The following is a 25,764-nucleotide window of genomic DNA, read 5'->3' as shown; positions in this document are numbered from 1 at the left end:
AATTGGTACAGCCACTATGGAGAACAGTGTGGAGGTTCCTTAAAAAGCTACAAATAGAACTACCATATGACCCAGCAATCCCACTACTGGGCATATACCCTGAGAAGACCATAATTCAAAAAGAGTCATGTACCAAAATGGTCATTGCAGCTCTATTTACAATAGCCCAGATATGGAAACAACCTAAGTGTCCATCATCGGATGAATGGATAAAGATGTGGCACATATATACAATGGAATATTACTCAGCCATAAAAAGAAACAAAATCGAGCTATTTGTAATGAGGTGGATAGACCTAGAGTCTGTCATACAGAGTGAAGTAAGTCTGTAAGAGAAAGACAAATACCGTATGCTAACACATATATATGGAATTTAAGGGAAAAAAAAATGTCATGAAGAACCTAGGGTTAACACAGGAATAAAGACACAGACCTACTACAGAATGGACTTGAGGATATGGGGAGGGGGAAGGGTAAGCTGTGACAAAGTGAGAGAGAGGCATGGACATATATACACTACCAAACGTAAGGTAGATAGCTAGTGGGAAGCAGCCGCATAGCACAGGGAGATCAGCTCGGTGCTTTGTGACCGCCTAGAGGGGTGGGATAGGGAGGGTGGGAGGGAGGGCGACGCAAGAGGGAAGAGATATGGGAACATATGTATATGTATAACTGATTCACTTTGTTATAAAGCAGAAACTAACACACAATTGTAAAGCAATTATACTCTAATAAAGATGTAAATAAAGATGTAAATAAATAAAAAATAAATTTAAAAAAAGAAAGAAGAAAAATAAACAGAAATGTTGGAGAAATCCAAGAACAGCGCAATCCAAATGGATGGAAATGATAATAAGAGACATGGCATATATGCAGAGACCTAATGTGAAACAATACAAATTGGGATTTGAAATAAAAGGAATTCCAAAAATGAATTTAAAGACTTGTAGCTTCTAAAATGGCAAAATAGCTTTGTTGGACTAAACCTCCTGCAGATAACAATTACAAAATCTCTAAAACTCTATTTTAGAAAACAATTTGAATGCATAATGATGGAACTAAAAACAGATGGGAAAAAGTGTCTACCTAGAATTCCATATTCCGTGAAATCACCCTTTAAAAATGTAGAATAATAAAAATTTATATTAAAAACAACTTCAGATAAAAGCTGAGACTACATGGCAACCAGACCTATACTACAGAAATTGCCAAGGGAAGTTCTTTAGGCTAAAGGTAAATTAAACCAAATGATAACTCAGATTTACAGAAAGGAATAAAGATCACCAGAAATGGTAAATGTGTGTATACCTAAAAGGCTACATTTAAGAGACTATATATTTTTTCTCACAACTATCAATAATACTGTATTATGGACACACACACACAAATTTAAAAAATAATAGTAGCAGATAGCCAGGAGGAAGGTAAATGGAAAAATGTTATTTCAAGGTTTATATAATTTATATCAAGTGGTACAATATTAACTTTTAAGACTGTGGTAAATTTAAGATGCAATTTATAATCCATAGCCTAGAGTGACAATTTTTAAAATAACACAAAGATGATGTATCTGAAAAGTCAACAGACGAAATCAAAATTAAATATTATAAAACAAGACACTTCCCAACTTTTGGTTTCAGGAACCCTTTTAACAGTTTGAAAATCAATGAAGACCCCAAAGAATTTTTCTTTATGTGGGCTGTATGTATCTGTCAATGCTTACCACATTAAAAATTAAAAGTAACAATAATAAAGGCACATGTTAACATAAATTTAACATTTTAAAGGAATAACTATATTTTCCAAAAAACAAAAAATGAGAAAAACAGCTGTTTCACATTTTTGCAAATTAATGTTTGGGCTTAAAATAACTGGATTCTCACATCTGCTTTTGCATTCAATTTTTTGTGATATAATGTGTCATGTAGCCTGTGGAAATTATACCGTATACTTATGGGAAAATGAGCAAATTATACCGTATACTTATGGGAAAATGAGCATCAAAGGGTGAATAACACCTTAGTATCATTCATATTACAGTTTTGAACTTTCGTGGTCACAGATGTCCCAGGGACCCCCAAATCAAACTTTGAGAACTGCTGCTATAAAATATTTGATTAACCCAAAAGAAGGCATGAAAAAAAACAATTAAAAACAAACTCCCCCCAAAAAAACACACAACAAAAGAAACAAATGGAAAAAAAAAGAAGTAAAATGGCACACCTAAATCTAACTATATCAATACTTAACAATAAACAACAATGGACTAAAACACTCATATCAAAGGGAAGAAATTATGAAACTGAAGAGAAGAAAAAAAAGCAAGACCTAACCATCTGCTGTCTACAAGACGCATAATTTTAAAACACAGGACTTCCCTGGTGGCACAAAGGTTAAGAATCGTCCTGCCAATGCAGGGGACACGGGTTCGATCCCTGGTCCGGGAAGATCCCACATGCCACGGAGCAACTAAACCCGTGCGCCACAACCACCGAGCCTGCGCTCTACAGCCCGTGAGCCACAGCTACTGAGCCCGCGTGCCACAACTACTGAAGCCCGCACACCTAGAGCTGGTGCTCCACAACAAGGGAAGCCACCACAATAAGAAGCCGGTGCACAACAATGAAGAGTAGCCCCCACTCGCCTCAACTAGAGAAAGCCCACGCGAGCAGCAACAAAGACCCAATGCAGCCAAAAAATAAACAAATACAAATAAAAACTGATTAAAAACTGAAATAGAGAAAGATACACTAATCTTAAAAAAAACTGGAGCAGCTATATGAACATAAGAAAAAATATATTCCAAGAAAAAATATATTCCAAATGTATTTACAAAGAAACATTTTATACTCATAAAAACATCAAACATTAGGAAGACATAATTATAAATGCGTATGCCCCTAATCATACTTTAAAATACATGAAGCAAAAATTGGCATTAAAGAGAAAAACAGATAAATTGACAATTATAGTTGGAAATTTTAACACTCCTTTCTCAGTATTTAATATTAAGAAAAGAAAAAACAATCACAAAGGATATAAATCTGAACAACACTATCAGCTACCCTGACCTAACATTTATAATATACCATACCCAACTACTGTAGAATACGCTTTCAAGTCGACAGGGAACATCCTCATCCACCAAGACCTATCATATGCTGAACCATAAAGCCAATCTCAATGAGGAGACAAAAGAAACCAAAACAAATAAACCTCCCTGAAACCTTAAAGAGTATGGTTCTCTGACCATATGCAATTAAATTAGAAACCATTAAAAATAAAAATAAAGATCTAGATAGTCTCCAAATATTTGAAAATTGCTTCTAATCACAATGGAGATTAAAAATATTTCAAACTGAATAATAAAAATACCACAATTTACTTAGAGAATATATACCTTTAAATGTTTAAGAATTAGAAAGGAAAAAAATGAGTGGAAAGAAAGGAATAATAAAAGAGAAGCAATCAGTTAAATAAGGCAACAGACAATAGGGAAAATAACAAACCCTAAAGTCAGTTCTTTGATAAGATTAGTAAAGTTGGTAAATCCCTGATTAAATGAATTGAGGGGGGAAAAAAAGAGAAATCACAAATTACCAAAATCAGGATCGAAAGAGGGGGATATTCACTGATGACGATTGTTTAGACAGACTATCCCCAGGAATCAACAAAAATTACTGTAATAATTAAGAGATAGTACGGTTTGCAGTTACGAGATTCAGTATTGTTAATTGTTGATTCTCTCCAAATATTTCTATAGCTTCAACACAATCTCAATCAAAATTTGAGCAAGCTTACTTTTAAAACAGAAATTAACATTCTAAAATTTACATGGAAATACAGAGAACTTAAAAAATCAAAATACTCTTGAGAAAAGAATGAAGCTAGAGAACTTACACTACCTTACTTCAGACTTCTATAGATCTACACCAGTGTTTCTCAACCAGGGGTGACTTCTGCCCTTCCACAGACATTTGGCAAAGTCTGGAGACATTTTTGGTTGTTCCTACTGGAGGATGAAGGAATGCTACTGGCAAAAATAGTGGGTAAAGGCTCAGATACTGCTAAACATCCAACAACACACGCAATACACAAGATACCTCGCCATAACAAAGAATTATCTGGCCCCAAAACTCAACAGTGCCAAGCCTGAAAAAGCCTGAGCTATGCTAATAAAACTGTATGGTACTGGCATTAGAACAGACAAATAGATCGGTGGAACAGAATAGTCTAGAAATAGACTTACACTTTTATAGTCAACTGACTTTGACAGAGATGTCAAAGCAATTCAGTACCGAAACGAAGATGTTTTCAATAAATTGGTACTTCAACAACTGTATTTCCATATAGAAAAAAAAACAGCTCAATTCCTACTTCACAAAAATTAATTCTAGATCACAGGACTAAAAATAAAAGCTGAAACTACAAAGCTTTTAGATGAAAACACAAGAGAAAAATCTTTGCAACATAAAAGATTTCTTCAGCACAGAAAGCAATAACCATGAAAGTTGAAATTAATTTATAAATTAAATCAAACTAAACTAAATTTTAAAATAAATTAAAAACTTAAGATCATCAAATTGGGAGAAAATACTATAAGACATATATGTGCCAAAGGACCTATATCCAGAATATATGAACTCCTATAATTCAATAGTAAAAAGACAGCCTCAATTTTAAAAACAGGGAAAAGTCCACAAAAAAATAAATAAATGGCCAATAGACAAAATGACATTAGACATCATTAGTCATCAGGGTAATGTAAATTAAAACTACACCTATACACCAACTGGAATAGCTAAAATTAAGGAGTGACACAACCGGGATTTTCTTGGTGGTCCAGTGGTTAAGACTACAGGCTTCCACGCCTGGTAGGGGAACTAAGATCCCGCATGCCGCGGCCCCAAAAAAAAAAGAAGAGTGACACAACCAACTGCTGATGATAATGTGGAACAACTGGTACTTTCACGTAAAATGGTAAAAATACTTTGGCAAACAATTCCACAGTTTCTTAAAAATCTAAATGGACAAAAGCAATTTCATTCTTCCTAAGAAATAAAGACACATGTCCTGAAAAGGACTCACACAAGAATGTTCACTGTCTCTTTATTCACAATAGCCTAATACATCCAACATAAAACCAATTAAAGGTGAACAATGTTGACCTTAAGTAGGGAAGTTGTGAGGTAAGGACACAATTTTCTTTTTCAAATGGTTATCCAGTGTTTTGAAAAAAGGTCCAGCTTTTCTCATGATGCCACCAACTGCATCATGTAACGAGTATTTTCCATTCTGTTTTACACTACTGGTCTATTAATGCCTCACTACCTCACTGCTTTCATTTTAGATAAACGTAATAGTATGTTTTCGTATCTAGTAGGGCTAGCCAACACACCTCCAACTCCAGAAATTTTCAGGGAATTTTTTGTCTATCTTGAGCAAATACCCTGTCCCTCTTCTCCCTTCCACGAAAATATACTTTAGAATCAACTTGTCTAGCTTGTGGGAAAAACTTACTGATTTTTAGAATTAAGTTAGCATTAAAATAACCCGGAGAGAACTGACAACCCTGTTGAGTTATCCTATCCAAGGACCTGAGATGTCTTTCCATTGGTTCCAAGTACATTTTTCTGAGAGTATGTTTTTGTTATTGGTCAAGAGTAAAGTTTTTCTTCTATAAAAGAAAGTTTTTAAAAAGAAAATTGTAACCTTAAACCATGCAACACCCCCACCCAAGGTCACCACTGTAACATTTCTTGTCACATTTATTGCTAGGCATTTTGTCTTTCTGTTACTATAATAAATGGACATTTGTTTCCATATCTTCTAATTGGTTATTTGCTTATGTGAAGGCTACTTATTTTTGTTCATTAATTTTACATCCAGTTCCTTCATTGAATTCTTACTGTTTACATTATTCTTTTCTTCCTCTGATCTATTAACATGATGGAATAAAAATATTAATAAAGCACATAATATTAAACTGTCCTTATACTCTTGGGATGAATGAACCTCACTTGGTCAAAGTATATTATACTTAATGTATTGTTGGATTTTATTTTGAACATTTAAATGAAACTGGTGTGTAGTTTTCTTTTTTAGTGTTGTATTTAGTCAGAATTTATCATCAGTATTTGGTTTAAAAATAAGACTGGAAAGTTTTCATACTTTATGTTCTGAAACAGTTCAAAAACTATCTATACTGGAATTATCTGCTCTTCGAGGTTTCAAAGAGTTGTGTGAAAGATTTCTGGGCATGAGTTTCTTTTGGGTGATGAGTTCTTTGATAAATTTTCCAATTTCTATCTATTAGGATTTTCCCTCCTCCAAGAATCAGTTCTTGGGTTTTATCACCTAATATATTACTTTTGTTAATATCTTAATTCCTTTCTTATTTTCCTGAATATACATCATTTTCCCCCCAACCTGTTAGATTTTAAGTATAAAAGATCATCAAAAGCTCAAACTATCAGGTTTCTAACAAGATTCATACTCAAGTGAATAAAGGCCTGTGTACCTCTCACCTCTCAATCTGGGACAAAGCCTACATTTTATTATCATTTTTAAAGGCTGCTTATTGCTCAGCACATAATTTGAACCAAACAATTTTGTTTATTAATAAGCACATGGCAAAAGAAACAAAAGATGAAAAATAATTATTTAAGTAAAACTAGACTCATTCGCATTATTCTGCAATTTACCATTTTTTGAAGACCCATTTGATTTTAAACTTGCTAATGTTCCAAGTTAAAGAAAGTTGTACTACATGTCTAGAAATTCTATGCTGACCAATGATTTCTCATACTTTTGCCTCTTTTTACAGAGGATATGTAAAAGCTTAGCCTAAAATAAATGTAAAACCTTTATAAGAAAATCCAACAAAGGTAATGAGACAATACTTTATTTAAATTGATACCAGATATTATATGCCATACAAAATGACATAAAATTCTATAATTTTTTATATGAAACCAGAAGTTATACTTACTAATAACTTACTTATAAATTTTTAAGGGTTTCTAATGTTTGGTATGCATAAATTAAATAGATGCACTAATACAATTTACCAAGAACTCAAATTCTGTACGTTTAACTAAGAATAAGAGTCCAGTGGTCAATATCACACCTAACAAGATGCTGTCAATGCACCATACACACAAAGGTAACTGGAATTCTCAATTTTTAGGAGATTCTTTGTAACTACTGTATCATCAGTGTCAATTAAACTATGGTTTTAACTGTTGTTATCCTTTATCAAGTCTTATTTTTTACTTCCTTGTCATTGGTTCTTAAAACCACCCCTCCTCCCCGGAATACAGAGATGGATAGGCCTTTTAACCTAGCTAAAAAACCTGGCCAAACAAGTAAGAGAATTACTCTTTCTGGAGTTTCCTACATGTATTTCATAAAAATTAAAATAACATGTCCAGCCAATACAGAACCTACATATAAGGAAATGTGTCTCATGTACCAAGTACAAATACTAAACCAAATCACCTACAAATTCTAAAGAAAAACTCCAGAAAGACATAGTACAAGACTAAGATAATCTACCAGTTATTACACTGAATTTTTTAAAGGAAAGTGAAGGCGGTAGGAAGCAAGTAAAAAACAACTTACCATTTGACAGCTAAATTCTGTACCTCTCCATTTTTATCTTCCAGTAACTTCAAAATCATTTTCACTACCTTCCTTTCACTATCATCATCCAACTTGATGGAATCTTTCTGCAGTTCTGTCATCAAATCATTTGTAGCCATAAACCTGTCAAAAAATTAAAATTTGTTGGTAATTAAAATTTTTTAAGCACTAATAAAAAAAAATCACAGTTTTCAAATCCAATGCTATCATCCATATCTAAGTCCTGATCTAGTCTTCTAAACAAGGTATCATTGGCTAAAATTATTTTCCCCGGGTTAGTGTTGATTTCAAATTTACTGACCGGACCTTCAATGAATGCTCTTTCATTCTAATAAAGTTGACCACTGAACAACGTGGCGGTCAAGGGGGTCACCCTCCCCCCACCTCGCTAAAAATCCATGTATAACTTTACAGTCACCGTCCACATCTGCACTTCTGCATCTGCAGATTCAACTGACCACAGATCGTGTAGTACATGTAGTACATATTTATTGAAAAAATTTCCCATATAAGTGAACCCGTGCAGATCAAACCCATTGTTCAGGGGTCAGCTGTAATTGCATCACTGCTTTTAGGGGAAGAAAAGCTCCTCTTTACTTTTTCGTTGCATGTGATTTGAATTTTATCTAGGAAGTCTTTAACTAACATTAAGAATACCTTCCTGTGTAATACTGTTGTGTTGTTGGATTGGGAGTTACATATTACAAATCACTGGGAAAATTCCAAAATGCAAATTCTCACCTCCACCCCAACTCCCACAACCAGGATCAAATGTATTTTCAAAACGATGAAGAGGTGATTCCAAAAGTTATTCCAACAGACATACAGCCCCCTTTCCTTAAGAACCACTACCAAAGGACAAAGTTTTAAACTATGTGCAAGCACAATTCTTATCAAGTCTTATTAAACTGCTTATAAAGAAAAGCATATGTTCAAATTGGGATAATACAAGGTAAATTAAGCATGGGCCTTTTAAAAATTAACATCGTTCTTCTAATTGGAAGCCCCTCCCCATTTTATATGATGACAATGAAATTAAAACCACACAATATTCTAGAAAGTTAAAAGAACAACTGAATAGAACACTAATGCAGGCACTTCTACACACAAAGCATGAAAAGCACCTTAAGTATTTTACTTAGATAAAATCCATTAAACAACCATACCAGTTAGGACCTCTAAGAACCCCTGAAATGTTAATCATCTGGTTGAAGAGAAAACATAGTGATCATCAATTTAAGTAAAAAAGCATGTAATCCCAATAAAAAAAAAAGTTACTTTATAGTTCTGAAGAAACTATACTGGTACACAGATTCCTTCCTTTATTTACCATTTATTTATTCACTGCCTGTTATGATGCTACAAAGGCTGGACTATGAGCAAAGAACAGATAAGACGTAAGTCTTGACTCCTAGCCTCAGAGAGCTTATACTCTAATAAACAAGTCTACTGATTTTCAAAAATCAATAATTAACGGTTAAACATTTTTTGAAAGTTGAAATGAGCACCGGCAAAATTAGCAATAGATAATATTTTTTAAACTCAGAAAACCTGGATTGAGATAGTATGAGGTTATAAGAAGAACTACTTTTTAATTGTGACCCTGAAACCAGAAAGTTCCTTCTGTTCATGTGTTAAAAGGTTTGCACTATAAATTTTATAAGGAAATTGTTTGACCAGTTTGAAAGCTGTCTATGGAAGATTCAAAAGTCAATTTGTAAAACGTCTCTTAGGCATTTACTGCTTTAGGTATGGGGCTAAGGGCTGAGATGATAAATTTATACTCAGTCCCCTCTTAACTTATTCATCTAACACAGCAGACAGGTAAATGGAATAATCTCACACAAATTTTCTAAAACACTCAAGGGTGTTTGGCAAGGATCACACCAAAGAACCGATAGTTAGTTTGGATCTCAAAGGATTACCAGGGCTTGCATGAGGAAAGCTGGTTCGGGATTTTAAATGTATTTGTGTGCATGGTGGTGGTGGTGGTGAGGGGCATAATACCTCAGAGTGAAGCAATTCAGTGTGTCTGAGGCACAGGGAGATAGAAACCTAACAGGAAGATGGAAATGTAGGCTGAGGTCAAGATGGGAAAGGTTGTATATACTCATTCACTATGTACTGAGAACCTTTTATTTGTCAGTTACTGTGCTAGGTACTATGGATACAAGGGCTGGCAAAAGCAAACACAGTTGTTTCCTGCTATCTTGGAACTTACATAACAGCTGAATAGAGGCATACTGATTTTTTAAAACTACATACATGAGTACTTACATATGTAGTTATGAACTGAGATAAATGCTATGAAGGAAAGGAATATGGCATAAAGAAAAGATAATGGGATAACAAAGTAACATGACCTAGACTGGAATGAAAGTTGTGTATCAGGGAAGACTGAGATCCTAAGCATAAGAAGGAAACTGTGTGTGGGGGGTGGGGAGGTTATGGCCAAGTAGGCAGGGGCCAAAAGATTAAAGAGATTTGAAGATCTTACTAGGATTCTAGTCTTTATTCTAAAAGTGATGGGAGGATGGTTCTGAAGAACCTAGGGACAGGACAAGAATAAAGACGCAGCCGCAGAGAATGGACTTGAGGACACAGGGAGGGGGAAGGGTAAGCTGGGACGAAGTGAGAGAGTAGCATTGACATATATACACTACCAAATGCAAAACAGCTAGTGGGAAGCAGCCACATAGCACAGGGAGATCAGCTTGGTGCTTTGTGACCACCTAGAGGCGTGGGATAGGAAGGGCGGGAGGGAGACGCAAGAGGAAGGGGATATGGGGATATATGTATATGTATAGCTGATTTACTTTGTTATAAAGCAGAAACTAACACATCACTGTAAAGCAATTATACTCCAATAAAGATGTTTTAAAATAAATAAATAAATAAAAGTGATGGGAGGAACTTCCCTGGCAGTCCAGTGGTTAACACTCCATGCTTCCAATGCAGAGGGAGCAGGTTCGATCCCTGGTCTGGGATCTAAGATCTCACACGCTGCACAGCGTGGCCAGACAATTTTTTAAAATTAAAAAATAATAATGATAAAATAAAAGTGATGGAAAGCTACTCATCTGAGGTAGAGATGGGGAGTAAATGGAATGATCAGATTTACATTTCAGAAGTATTACTCCATCTACACTGTGGAAAACAGTTTGAGAGAACCAAACTTCATTTAGCAGACTGGATAGAGAACAGTTACGAGAGCTATGCAGCAGTCTAAGTGAGAAATGATGGTAGCCAGAATTAGGGTTATGACAATAAATGGAGATGGAAAAAATGTACACACAGTCAGTTCTCATTATTAGCAGAGTAAAATTTGTTGTAACCCCCAAATCAATTCTCCAGCGCTTTCAAGACATTTGCAGACATGCGAAGAACCAGGAAATATTTGAATCACCCAAAGCACACATTCTGCACACACTCCCAGCTGACACTGCACCAGGTGACACTCTGCCTATTTCAGCTCTCATACTGTAAACAAGCATCCTCTTCTCAGTCTATCTGGAGCCACGTGTTTTTTTTCGTTTTTTTTTTTTTTTTGCATGTTTGTGCTTTCTGTTGGTAATTTTGCTGTTTAAAATGACCCCCAAGCATGGTGTTGAAGTGCTATCTAGTGTTCCTAAATACAAGAAGGCCATGATGTGTCTTCCAGAAAAAGTACATGTTAGATAAGTAACTACTGTGAATAATATAATGAGAACAAACCCTATTTGAGATTTACAAGGTTAAAGTTTGTAGGTCTTTGAAATGGATTAGATATGGGGATGGTAAAGGATGAGTTAGGAAAAGGACAAAGAAGTAGAAGGGAAACCACAGGACTTGGGTGTTATAGTCAGTATACATTCTGTCCAGTCTTAGTGTTATTGAATAACCACTGTCACACATTAGACGGTTCAACCATTCATCTTACAACACAGGAAGAGAGATTTAACAAGCCTGGTTCAACTACAGACTATACTGAATGGCCACTCCTCTGATCCTAATCAGCAAAATCCCAACCAAATTGAAGACATCAACAACGTAACTTACTGCCCTTCAGACCAACTTTGTCTGCCCTTGGCCAAAAGTAAGGACTGCCGGGGGCGGGGGGCGGGGGTGACCCAGCAGCCCCTACAGTCCAGGAACTGTTCTAAGGCTCATACCTAAACTTCAATGATAACATCCAAATGAATAACCCAAACAGATCTGATGCTTTCAGGGAAAGCATATGTTTTTCCTGGGCATAAACACACAGAACATCCATTTCAGGTAAGTTCACTTAGCAACATAAAATAACAAACATCCTCCTAACTAAATGAGTGACTGCTACTTCTTTACCAATTATAGCTTTCCCTCTGCTTTACTATGCCCTCCTTATAACATTTATTAAGATGTCAAATGACAGAATTACCCCTTTCTGACATTCACAAAAAGATAGACAAGATGAAAAGGCAGAGGGCTATGTACCAGATGAAGGAACAAGATAACAACCCCAGAAAAACAACTAAATGAAGTGGAGATAGAAAGAAACAGAATTCAGAATGATAGTGAAGATGATCCAGGACTTTGGAAAAACAATGGAGGCAAAGATCGAGAAGATGCAAGAAATATTTAACAAAGACCTAGAAGAATTAAACGAACAGAGATGAACAACACAATAACTGAAGTGAAAACTACACTAGAAGGAATCAATAGCAGAATAACTGAGGCAGAAGAACGGATAAGTGACCTGGAAGACAGAATGGTGGAATTCACTGCTGCAGAACAGAATAAAGAAAAAAGAATGAAAAGAAATGAAGACAGCCTAAGAGACCTCTGGGACAACATTAAATGCAACAACATTCACATTATAGGGGTCCCAGAAGGAGAAAAGAGAGAGAAAGGACCTGAGAAAATATTTAAAGAGATTACAGTCGAAAACTTCCCTAACATGGGAAAGGAAATAGCCACCCAACTCCAGGAAGCACAGTGAGTCCCATACAGGAGAAACACGCAGAGACACATAGTAATCAAACTGGCAAAAATTAAAGACAAAGAAAAATTACTTAAAGCAGCAAGGGGAAAACGACAAACAACATACAAGGGAACTCCCATAAGGTTAACAGCTGATTTCTCAGCAGAAACTCTACAAGCCAGAGGGAGTGGCATGATATGCTTAAGGTGATGAAAGGGAAGAACCTACAACCAAGATTACTCTACGAAGCAAGGATTTCATTCAGATTTGATGAAGAAATCAAAAGCTTTACAGACACGCAAAAGCTAAGAGAATTCAGCACCACCAAACCAGCTCTACAACAAATACTAAAGGAACGTCTCTAAGTGGGAAATACAAGAGAAGAAAAGGACCTACAAAAACAAACCCAAAACAATTAGGAAAATGGTCATAGGAACATACATATTGATAATTACCTTAAATGTGAATGGATTAAATGCTCCAACCAAAATACACAGGCTTGCTGAATGGATACAAAAACAAGATCCATATATATGCTGTCTAAAAGAGACCCACTTCAGACCTAGGGACACACACAGACTGAAAGTGAGGGGATGGAAAAAGACATTCCATGCAAACGGAAATCAAAAGAAAGCTGGAGTAGCTATACTCACATCAGAAAAAATAGACTTTAAAATAAAGGATGTTACAAGAGACAAAGAAGGACACTACATAATGATCAAGGGATCAATCCAAGAAGAAGACATAACAATTATAAATATATATGCACCCAACACAGGAGTACCTCAATACATAAGGCAACTGCTAACAGCTATAAAAGAGGAAATTGACAGTAACACAATAATAGTGGGAGACTTTAACACCTCACTTACACCAATGGACAGATCATCCAAAATGAAAATAAATAAGCAAATACAAGCTTTAAATAACACGTTGAACAAGATGGATTTAATTGATATTTATAGGTCATTCCATCCAAAAACAGCAGATTACACTTTCTTCTCAAGTGCACACGGAACATTCTCCAGGATAGATCACATCTTGGGTCACAAAACAAGCCTCAGTAAATTTAAGAATATTGAAATCATATCAAGCATCTTTTCTGACCACAACACTATGAGATTAGAAATGAACTACAGGGAAAAAAACATTAAAAACACAAACACATGGAGGCTAAACAATACATTACTAAATAACCAAGAGATCACTGAAGAAATCAAAGAGGAAGTCAAAAAATACCTAGAGACAAATGACGATGAAAACACGACGATCCAACTGGGATGCAGCAAAAGGAGTTCTAAGAGGGAAGTTTATAGCTATACAAGCCTACCTCAAGAAACAAGAAATATCTCAAATAAAAAATCTAACCTTACACCTAAAGGAACTAGAGAAAGAAGAACAAACAAAACCAAAAGTTAGCAGAAGGAAAGAAATCATAAAGATCAGAGCAGAAATAAATGAAATACAAAGAAAACAATAGCAAAGATCAAAAAAACTAAAAGCTGGTTCTTTGAGAATATAAACAAAATTGATAAACCATTAGCTAGACTCATCAAGAAAATAAGGGAGAAGACTCAAATCAATAAAATTAGAAATGAAAAAGGAGAAGTTACAACAGACACCGCAGAAATACAAAGCATCCTAAGAGACTACTACAAGCAGCTCCATGCCAATAAAATGGACAACCTGGAAGAAATGGACAAATTCTTAGAAAGGTATAACATTCCAAGACTGAACCAGGAAGAAATAGAGAATATGAACAGACCAATCACAGGTAATGAAATTGAAACTGTGATTAAAAGTCTTCCAACAAACAAAAGTCCAGGACCAGATGGCTTCACAGGGGAATTCTATCAAACATTTAGAGAAGAGCTAACACCTATCCTTCTCAAACTCCTCCAAAAAATTGCAGAGGAAGGAATACTCCCAAACTCATTCTATGAGGCCACCATCACCCTAACACCAAAACCAGACAAAGATACCACAAAAAAAGAAAATTACAGACCAATATCACTGATGAATATAGATGCAAAAATCCTCAACAAGGGCTTCTCTAGTGGCGCAGTGGTTGAGAGTCCGCTTGCCGATACAAGGGACACGGGTTGTGCCCCGGTCTGGGAAGATCCCACATGCCGCAGAGTGGCTGAGCCCGTGAGCCATGGCCGCTGAGCCTGCGCATCCGGAGGCTGTGCTCCGCAACAGGAGAGGCCACGACAGTGAGAGGCCCGCGCATTGCAAAAAACAAAACAAAACAAAAAAGCCAAAATCCTCAACAAAATACTAGCAAACAGAATCCAACAACACATTAAAAGGATCATACACCATGATCAAGTGGGATTTATACCAGGGATGCAAGGATTCTTCAATATACACAAATCAATCAATGTGATACACCATATTAACATTTTGAAGAATAAAAACCATATGATCATCTCAAAAGATGCAGAAAAAGCTTTTAACAAAATTCAACACCCATTTATGATAAAAACTCTCCAGAAAGTGGGCATAGAGGGAACCTACCTCAACATAGCAAAAGCCATATACAACAAACCCACAGCAAACATTCTCAATGGAGAAAAACTGAAAGCATTTCCTCTAAGATCAGGAACAAGACAAGGATGTCCACTCTCACCACTCAACATAGTCTTGGAAGTCCTAGCCACGGCAATCAAAGAAGAAAAAGAAATAAAAGGAATACAAATTGGAAAAGAAAAAGTAAAACTGTCACTGTTTGCAGATGACATGATACTATAAATAGAGAATCCTAAAACTGCCACCAGAAAACTACTACAGCTAATCAATGAATTTGGTAAAGTAGCAGGATACAAAATTAATGCACAGAAATCTCTGGCATTTCTATACACTAATGATGAAAAATCTGAAAGAGAAATTAAAGAAACACTCCCATTTACCATTGCAACAAAAAGAATAAAATACCTAGGAATAAACGTACCTAGGAGACAAAAGACCTGTATGCAGAAAACTATAAGACAGCGATGAAAGAAATTAAAGATGATACAAATAGATGGAGAGATATACCATGTTCTTGAATTGGAAGAATCAACATTGTGAAAATGACTCTACTACCCAAAGCAATCTACAGATTCAATGCAATCCCTATCAAACTACCACTGGCATTTTTCACAGAACTAGAACAAAAAATTTCACAATTTGTATGGAAACACAAAAGACCCCAAATAGCCAAAGCAGTCTTGAGGGAATGAAACGGACCTGGAGGAATCAGACTCCCTGACTTCAGACTATATTACAAAGCTACAGTAATCAAGACAATATGATACTGGCACAAAAAGAGAAACATAGATCAGTGGAACAAGATAGAAAGCCCAGATATAAACCCACACACCTATGGTCAACTAATGTATGACAAAGGAGGCAAGGATATACAATGGAGAAAAGACAGTCTCTTCAATAAGTAGTGCTGGGAAAACTGGACAGCTACATGTAAATGAATGAAATTAGAACACTCCCTAACACCATACACAAAATAAACTCAAAATGGATTCCAGACCTCAATGTAAGACCAAACACTATAAAACCCTTAGAGGAAAACATAGGAAGAACACTCTGACATAAATCACAGCAAGATCTTTTTTGATCCACCTCCTACAGTAATGGAAATGAAAACAAAAATAAACAAATGGGACCTAAATGAAACTTCAAAGCTTTTGCACAGCAAAGAAAACCATAAACAAGACAAAAAGACAACCCTTAGAATGGGAGAAAATATTTGCAAATGAAGCAACTGACAAAGGATTAATCTCCAAAATTTATAAGCAGCTCATGCAGCTCAATATTAAAGAAACAAACAACCCAATCCAAAAATGGGCAGAAGACCTAAATAGACATTTCTCCAAAGAAGACATACAGATGGCCAAGAAGCACATGGAAAGCTAGCTGCTCAACATCACTAATTATTAGAGAAATGCAAATCAAAACTACAATGAGGTATCACCTCACACCAGTAAGAATGGCCATCATTTCAAAATCTATAAACAATAAATGCTGGAGAGGGTGTGGAGAAAAGGGAACCCTCTTGCACTGTTGGTGGGAATGTAAATTGATACAGCCACTATGGAGAACAGTATGGAGGTTCTTTAAAAAACTAAAAATAGAATTACCATATGATCCAGCAATCTCACTAGTGGGCATATACCCAGAGAAAACCATAATTCAAAACGACACTCGCACCCCAATGTTCACTGCCGCGCTATTTACAATAGCCAGGTCATGGAAGCAACCTAAATGCCCATCGACAGATGAATGGATAAAAAAGATGTGGTACATATATACAATGGAATATTACTCAGCCATAAAAAGGAACGAAATTGAGTCATTTGTTGTGAAATGGATGGACCTAGAGACTGTCATACAGAGTGAAGTAAGTCAGAAAGAGAAAAACAAATATCATATATTAACGCATGTACCTGGAACCTAGAAAAATGGTACAGATGAACCGGTTTGCAGGGCAGAAGTTGAGACACAGATGTAGAGCACAAACATATGGACACCAAGGGGGGGAAACCCCGGCGGGATGGGGATGGTGGTGTACTGAACTGGGCGATTGGGATTGACATGTATACACTGATGTGTATAAAACTGATGACTAATAAGAATCTGCTGTATAAAAAGTAATAATAAAAAAAAATAAAAAGAATTGCCCCTTTCTGACAACATCCTATCTAAAGCAAACCTCTGCTTCCTTCCAAAAATTACCCAAATAGGTCCTAACACCCTCTTACTGAGATATCCCATAGTATGTGTTCTCCCTCACTACATGGTAAGAAACCAAACCTGTGAGGGACATCTATACATATAAGAGAATATCAAGAAGAAAAAAGTGGTAAACAGTGCTTACATTACATATCAAATAGAAGAGCAAAGAAAACACCCACTAAATTAGTTACCTGGAGATTGTGAGGGATTTGAGGGAGAGTAATTTCAGTAAGCCTAGGAGGGCAACCTCTAAGTTTAGAGTTTATCTCGTAGTCTATGGGAATTAGTGCAAAAGGCAACGATCAGCTGTGATATTTACAAAGAAAATTCTAATGGAAGAATTACCAAAAGACTGGATTAAAAAGAGGCCTGAGAGAGACTAATTTGAGAAATACTCACCAGGGAACTAAGGTAAAGCGGAAAGGGTGACATCAAGCTTTCCAACTGGGACATTTGGTGGATGGTAATATAACACAACAAAATAAGAATAAAAAAGGTTTAAGGTGGGAGAGGAGGAAGTTAAGATGTTAACTTTCAGACTTTTATGGGAGTCCCAGGTGGATTAACCTACAGGCAGTGCCATCTCATTGATTTATTCAAGTATTTGGGGGGTACCATCATTAGAAACTGTGCCAGGCTCTGCAAAAACTTATGAGCAAGACAGTCAGACTGCAACACACACACTTGGCGACTGAAAGTTCACTGAGGACAGAACTTATTCATCTTTAGTAAATCCAATTAGAGAAGCAAAAATAATGGTAAAATGAGCGAAGATGGCGGAAGAGTAAGTCGCGGAGATCACCTTCCTCCCCACAGATACACCAGAAATACATCTACACATGGAACAACTCCTACAGAACACCTACTGAACACTGGCAGAAGACCTCAGACTTCCCAAAAGGCAAGAAACCCCCCACATACCTGGGTAGGGCAAAAGAAAAAAGAATAAACAGAGACAAAAGGATAGGGACGGGACCTGCACCAGTGGGAGGGAGCTGTGAAGGAGGAAAGGTTTCCACACACTAGGAAGCCCCTTCACGGGCAGGGACTGCGGGTGGCACAGTGGGAAAGCTTCGGAGCCGCGGAGGAGAGCACAGCAACAGGGGTGCGGGGGACAAAGCGGAGAGATTCCCGCACAGAGGATCGGTGCCGACCGGCACTCACCAGCCCGAGAGGCTTGTCTGCTCCCCCGCCGGGGCGGGCGGGGCTGCGAGCTAAGACTCGGGCTTCGGTCGGAGCGCAGGAGACGGCTGGGGTTGGCGGCGGGTTGGCGGCGTGAACACATCCTGCAGGGGGTTAGTGCGCCACGGCTGGCCGGGAGGGAGTCCGGGGAAAAGTCTGTACCTGCCAAAGAGGCAAGAGACTTTTTCTTACCTCTTTGTTTCCTGGTGCACGAGGAGAGGGGATTAAGAGCGCTGCTTAAAGGAGCTCCAGAGACGGCGCGAGCCGCGGCTAAAAGCATGGACCCCAGAGACGGGCATGAGACGCTAAGGCTGCTGCTGCCGCCGCCACCAAAAAGCCTGTGTGCGAGCACAGGTCACTATCCACACCCCCTTCCAGGGAGCCTGTGCAGCCCGCCTGTGCAGGGTCCCGGGATTCAGGGACACTCCCCTGGGAGAACGCACGGCACGCCTCAGGCTGGTGCAACGTCACGCTGGCCTCTGCTGCCGCAGGCTCGCCCCACACTCCATGCCCCCCGCCCCCCCGCCTGAGTGAGCCAGAGCCCTGGAATCAGCTGCTCCTTTAACCCCATCCTGTCTGAGCGGAAAAACAGAGGCCCTCCGGCGACCTACACGCAGAGGCGGGGCCAAATCCAAAGCTGAGCCCCTGGGAGCTGTGAGAACAAAGAAGAGAAAGGGAAATCTCTCCTAGCAGCCTCAGAAGCAGCGGATTAAAGCTCCACAATCAATTTGATGTACGCTGCATCTGTGGAATACATGAATAGACAACGAATCATACCAAATTAAGGAGGTGGACTTTGAGAGCAAGATTTATGATTTTTTCCCCTTTTCTTTTTTTTGTGAGCGTGTATGTGTATGCTTCTATGTGAGATTTTGTCTGTATAGCTTTGATTCCACCATTTGTCCTAGGGTTCTATCCGTCCGTATTTTGTTTTTTGAAAAATTTTTTTCTTAATAATTACTTTTTATTTTAATAACTATTTTATTTTACTTTATCTTCGTTCTTTCTTTCCTTCCTTCCCTCCTTTAGACAACGAATCATCACCAATTGAGGAGGTGGACTTTGAGAGCAAGATTTATTATTTTTTTCCCCTTTCCCTCTTTTTGTGAGTGTGTATGTGTATGCTTCTATGTGAGATTTTGTCTGTATAGCTTTGCTTCCACCATTTGTCCTAGGGCTCTATCCGTCCTTTTTTGTTTTGTTTTTTCATTTTAATAACTTCATATTTTATCTTACTTTATTTTATATTACTTTATCTTCCTTCTTTCTTTTTTTCCTTCCTTCCCTCCTCCCTCCCTCCCTCCCTCCTTCCTTTCTTTCTTTCTTCTAATTCTTTCTTTCTACTTTTTCTCCCTTTTATTCTGAGCCGTGTGGATGAAAGGCTCTTGGTGCTGCAGTCAGGAGTCAATGCTGTGCCTCTGAGGTGGGAGAGCCAACTTCAGGACACTGGTCCACAAGAGACCTCCCAGCTCCACATAATATCAAACGGCGAAAATCGCCCAGAGATCTCCATCTCAAAACCAGCACGCAGCTTCACTCAACGACCAGCAAGCTACAGTGCTGGACATCCTATGCCAAACAACTAGCAAGACAGGAACACAACCCCACCCATTAGCAGAGAGGCTGGTTAAAATCATAATAAGTCCACAGACACCCCAAAACACACCACCAGAGGTGGACCTGCCCACCAGAAGGACAAGATCCAGCTTCATCCACCAGAACACAGGCACTAGACTCCTGCACCAGGAAGCCTACACAACCCACTGAACCAACCTTAGCCACTGGGGACAGACACCAAAAACAACGGGAACTACGAACCTGCAGCCTGCAAAAAGGAGACCCCCAAACACAGTAAGATAAGCAAAATGAGAACACAGAAAAACACACAGCAGATGAAGGAGCAAGATAAAAACCCGCCAGACCTAACAAATGAAGAGGAAATAGGCAGTCTACCTGAAAAAGAATTCAGAATAATGATAGTAAAGATGATCCAAAATCTTGGAAATAGAATAGACAAAATGCAAAAAACATTTAATAAGGACCTAGAAGAACTAAAGATGAAACAAACAACGATGAACAACACAATAAATGAAATGAAAAATACTCTAGATGGGATCAATAGCAGAATAACTGAAGCAGAAGAATGGATAAGTGACCTGGAAGATAAAATAGTGGAAATAACTACTGCAGAGCAGAATAAAGAAAAAAGAATGAAAAGAACTGAGGACAGTCTCAGAGACCTCTGGGACAACACTAAACGCACCATCATTCGAATTATAGGGGTTCCAGAAGAAGAAGAGAAAAAGAAAGGGACTGAGAAAATATTTGAAGAGATTATAGTTGAAAACTTCCCTAATATGGGAAAGGAAATAGTTAATCAAGTCCAGGAAGCACAGAAAGTCCCATACAGGATAAATCCAAGGAGAAATAAGCCAAGACACATATTAATCAAACTGTCAAAAATTAAATACAAAGAAAACATATTAAAAGCAGCAAGGGAAAAATACACACAAGGGAATCCCCATAAGGTTAACAGCTGATCTTTCAGCAGAAACTCTGCAAGCCAGAAGGGACTGGCAGGACATATTTAAAGTGATGAAGGAGAAAAACCTGCAACTAAAATTATTCTACGCAGCAAGGATCTCATTCAGATTTGATGGAGAAATTAAAACCTTTACAGACAAGCAAAAGCTGAGAGAGTTCAGCACCACCAAACCAGCTCTACAACAACTGCTAAAGGAACTTCTCTAGACAAGAAACACAAGAGAAGGAAAAGACCTACAATAACGAGCCCAAAACAATTAAGAAAATGGGAATAGGAACATACATATCAATAATTACCTTAAATGTAAATGGACTAAATGCTCCCACCAAAAGACACAGATTGGCTGAATGGATACAAAAACAAGACCCATATATTTGCTGTCTACAAGAGACCCACTTCAGACCTAGAGACACATACAGACTGAAAGTAAGGGGATGGAAAAAGATATTTCATGCAAATGGAAACCAAAAGAAAGCTGGAGTAGCAATTCTCATATCAGACAAAATAGAATTTAAAATAAAGACTATTAGAAGAGACAAAGAAGGACACTACATAATGATCAAGGGATCGATCCAGGAAGAAGATATAACAATTATAAATATTTATGCACCCAACATAGGAGCACCTCAATACATAAGGCAAATACTAACAGCCATAAAAGGGGAAATGGACAGTAACACATTCATAGTAGGGGACTTTAACACCCCACTTTCACCAATAGACAGATCATCCAAAATGAAAATAAATAAGGAAACACAAGCTTTAAATAATACATTGAACAAGATGAACTTAATTGATATTTATAGGACATTCCATCCAAAAACAACAGAATACACATTTTTCTCTAGTGCTCATGGAACATTCTCCAGGAGAGATAATATCTTGGGTCACAAATCAAGCCTTGGTATATTTAAGAAAACTGAAATTGTATCAAGTATCTTTTCCGACCACAACGCCATGAGACTAGATATCAATTACAAGAAAAGATCTGTAAAAAATACAAACACATGGAGGCTAAACAATACACTACTTAATAACGAAGTGGTCACTGAAGAAATCAAAGAGCAAATAAAAAAATACCTAGAAACAAATGACAATGGAGACACAACGACCCAAAATCTATGGGATGCAGGAAAAGCAGTTCTAAGAGGGAAGTTTATAGCAATACAATCCTACCTTAAGAAACAGGAAACATCTCGAATAAACAACCTAACCTTGCACCTAAAGCAATTGGAGAAAGAAGAACAAAAAAACCCCAAAGTTAGCAGAAGGAAAGAAATCATAAAAGTCAGATCAGAAATAAATGAAAAAGAAATGAAGAAAACGATAGCAAAGATCAATAAAACTAAAAGCTGGTTCTTTGAGAAGATAAACAAAATTGATAAACCATTAGCCAGACTCATCAAGAAAATAAGGGAGAAGACTCAAATCAACAGAATTAGAAATGAAAAAGGAGAAGTAACAACTGACACTGCAGAAATACAAAAGATCATGAGAGATTACTACAAGCAACTCTATGCCAATAAAATGGACAACCTGGAAGAAATGGACAAATTCTTAGATATGCACAACCTGCCAAGACTGAACCAGGAAGAAATAGAAAATATGAACAGACCAATCACAAGCACTGAAATTGAAACTGTGATTAAAAATGTTCCAACAAACAAAAGCCCAGGACCAGACGGCTTCACCGGGGAATTCTTTCAAACATTTAGAGAAGAGCTAACACCTATCCTTCTCAAACTCCTCCAAAATATAGCAGAGGGAGGAACACTCCCAAACTCATTCTACGAGGCCACCATCACCCTGATACCAAAACCAGACAAGGATGTCACAAAGAAAACTACAGGCCAATATCACTGATGAACACAGATGCAAAAATCCTCAACAAAATACTAGCAAACAGAATCCAACATCACATTAAACGGATCATACACCATGATCAAATGGGGTTTATTCCAGGAATGCAAGGATTCTTCAATATACGCAAATCAATCAACATGATACACCATATTAACAAACTGAAGGAGAAAAACCATATGATCATCTCAATAGATGCAGAGAAAGCTTTCGACAAAATTCAACACCGATTTATGATTAAAAACCCTACAGAAAGTAGGCATAGAGGGAACTTTCCTCAACATAATAAAGGCCATATATGACAAACCCACAGCCAACATCATCCTCAATGGTGAAAAACTGAAACCATTTCCACTAAGATCAGGAACAAGACAAGATTGCCCACTCTCACCACTCTTATTCAACATAGTCTTGGAAGTTTTAGCCACAGCAATCAAAGAAGAAAAGGAAATAAAAGGAATCCAAATCAGAAAAGAAGTAAAGGTGTCACTGTTTGCAGATGACATGACACTATACATAGAGAATCCTAAAGATGCTACCAGAAAACTACTAGAACTAATCAATGAATTTGGCAAAGTAGCAGGATACAAAATTAATACACAGAAATCTCTGGCATTCCTATACACTAAGGATGAAAACTCTGAAAGTGAAATCAAGAAAACACTCCCATTTACCACTGCAACAAAAAGAATAAAATATCTAGGAATAAACCTACCTAAGGAGACAAAAGACCTGTATGCAGAAAATCATAAGACACTGATGAAAGAAATTAAAGATGATACAAATAGATGGAGAGATATACCATGTTCTTGGATTGGAAGAATCAACATTGTGAAAATGACTCTACGACCCAAAGCAATCTACAGATTCAATGCAATCCCTATCAAACTACCAGTGGCATTTTTCACAGAACTAGGACAAAAAATTTCACAATTTGTATGGAAACACAAAAGACCCCGAATAGCCAAAGCAATCTTGAGAATGAAAAACGGAGCTGGAGGAATCAGGCTCTCTGACTTCAGACTATACTACAAAGCTACAGTAACCAAGACAGTATGGTTCTGGCACAAAAACAGAAATACAGATCAATGGAACAGGATAGAAAGCCCAGAGATAAACCCACGCACATATGGTCACCTTATCTTTGATAAAGGAGGCAGGAATGTACAGTGGAGAAAGGACAGCCTCTTCAATAAGTGGTGCTGGGAAAACTGGACAGGTACACATAAAAGTATGAGATTTGATCACTCCCTAACACCATACACAAAAATAAGCTCAAAATGGAGTAAAGACCTAAATGTAAGGCCAGAAACTATCAAACTCTTATAGGAAAATATAGGCAGGACACTCTATGACATAAATCACAGCAAGATCCTTTTTGACCCATCTCCTAGAGAAATGGAAATAAAAACAAAAATAAACAAATGGGACCTAATGAAACTTCAAAGCTTTTGCACAGCAAAGGAAACCATAAACAAGACCAAAAGACAACCCTCAGAATGGGAGAAAATATTTGCAAATGAAGCAACTGACAAAGGATTAATCTCCAAAATTTATAAGCAGCTCATGCAGCTTAATAACAAAAAAACAAACAACCCAATCCAAAAATGGGCAGACCTAAATAGACATTTCTCCAAAGAAGATATACAGACTGCCAACAAACACATGAAAGAATGTTCAACATCACTAATCATTAGAGAAATGTAAATCAAAACTACAATGAGATATCATCTCACACCGGTCAGAATGGCCAGCATCAAAAAATCTAGAAACAATAAATGCTGGAGAGGGTGTGGAGAAAAGGGAACCCTCTTGCACTGTTGGTGGGAGTGTAAATTGATACAGTCACTGTGGAGAACAGTATGGAGGTTCCTTAAAAAACTACAAATAGAACTCCCATATGACCCAGCAATCCCACTCCTGGGCATATACCCTGAGAAAAACATGATTCAAAAAGAGTCATGTACCAAAATGTTCACTGCAGCTCTATTTACAATAGCCCGGAGATGGAAACAACCTAAGTGTCCATCATCAGATGAACGGATAAAGAAGATGTGGCACATATATACAATGGAATATTACTCAGCCTTAAAAAGAAACGAAATTGAACTATTTGTAATGAGGTGGATAGACCTAGAGTCTGTCATACAGAGCGAAGTAAGTCAGAAAGAGAGAGACACACAAATACCGTATGCTAACACATATATATGGAATTTAAGAAAAAAAAATGTCATGAAGAACCTAGGGGTAGGACAGGAATAAAGACACAGACTTACTAAAGAATGGACTTGAGGATATGGGGAGGGCGAAGGGTAAGCTGTGACAAAGCGAGGGAGAGGCATGGACATATATACACTACCAAACGTAAGGTAGATAGCTAGTGGGAAGCAGCCGCATAGCACAGGGAGATCAGCTGTGTGCTTTGTGACCACCTGGAGGGGTGGGATAGGGAGGGTGGGAGGGAGGGAGACGCAAGAGGGAAGAGATATGGGAACTTATGTATATATATAACTGATTCATTTTGTTGTAAAGCAGAAACTAACACACCATTGTAAAGCAATCATACTCCAATCAAGATGTTAAAAAAAAAATAATGGTAGAAATAGATCCTTTGTACTGCACAATGAGTGGTTTCCAAAACCCTTCCCTTATTATATAAACACAATTTTACCCTTGTTTCCAACAAATCTAAATGCTATGGGCCAACTGCATCACCCAGTGAACCAATTATCTTTCATATATCTTGTACACACCACACTGCTGCTCTCATTTTTTCTCATTTATTCTCTTAGAGTTATGAATTAACTTGGGACAGTCTTAATATCGTTCTCGTAAATAAAACTAATTATTAGTCATC

The 25,764-nt window shown here is 37.4% G+C and overlaps 1 protein-coding gene across 2 annotated transcripts in view; it reads right to left on the bottom strand.

Moving 5' to 3' along the window:
- CAND1 (cullin associated and neddylation dissociated 1) overlaps positions 1-25,764 on the bottom strand; it is a 52,360-nt gene that overhangs the window by 21,716 nt on the left and 4,880 nt on the right. For both annotated transcript variants that reach the window (XM_033440576.2, XM_004276605.4), the window contains one exon: positions 7,624-7,767. In XM_033440576.2, coding sequence (XP_033296467.1) covers positions 7,624-7,763 — 140 coding nt within the window. In that variant the 5' untranslated portion in view covers positions 7,764-7,767. The remainder of the gene's footprint in view (positions 1-7,623; positions 7,768-25,764) is intronic.

The sequence above is a fragment of the Orcinus orca genome, chromosome 11 (genome assembly GCF_937001465.1).
Source record: "Orcinus orca chromosome 11, mOrcOrc1.1, whole genome shotgun sequence".
In the NCBI taxonomy this organism is placed as follows: Eukaryota; Metazoa; Chordata; class Mammalia; order Artiodactyla; family Delphinidae; genus Orcinus; species Orcinus orca.
This window is presented reverse-complemented; position numbering and strand designations above follow the sequence as displayed.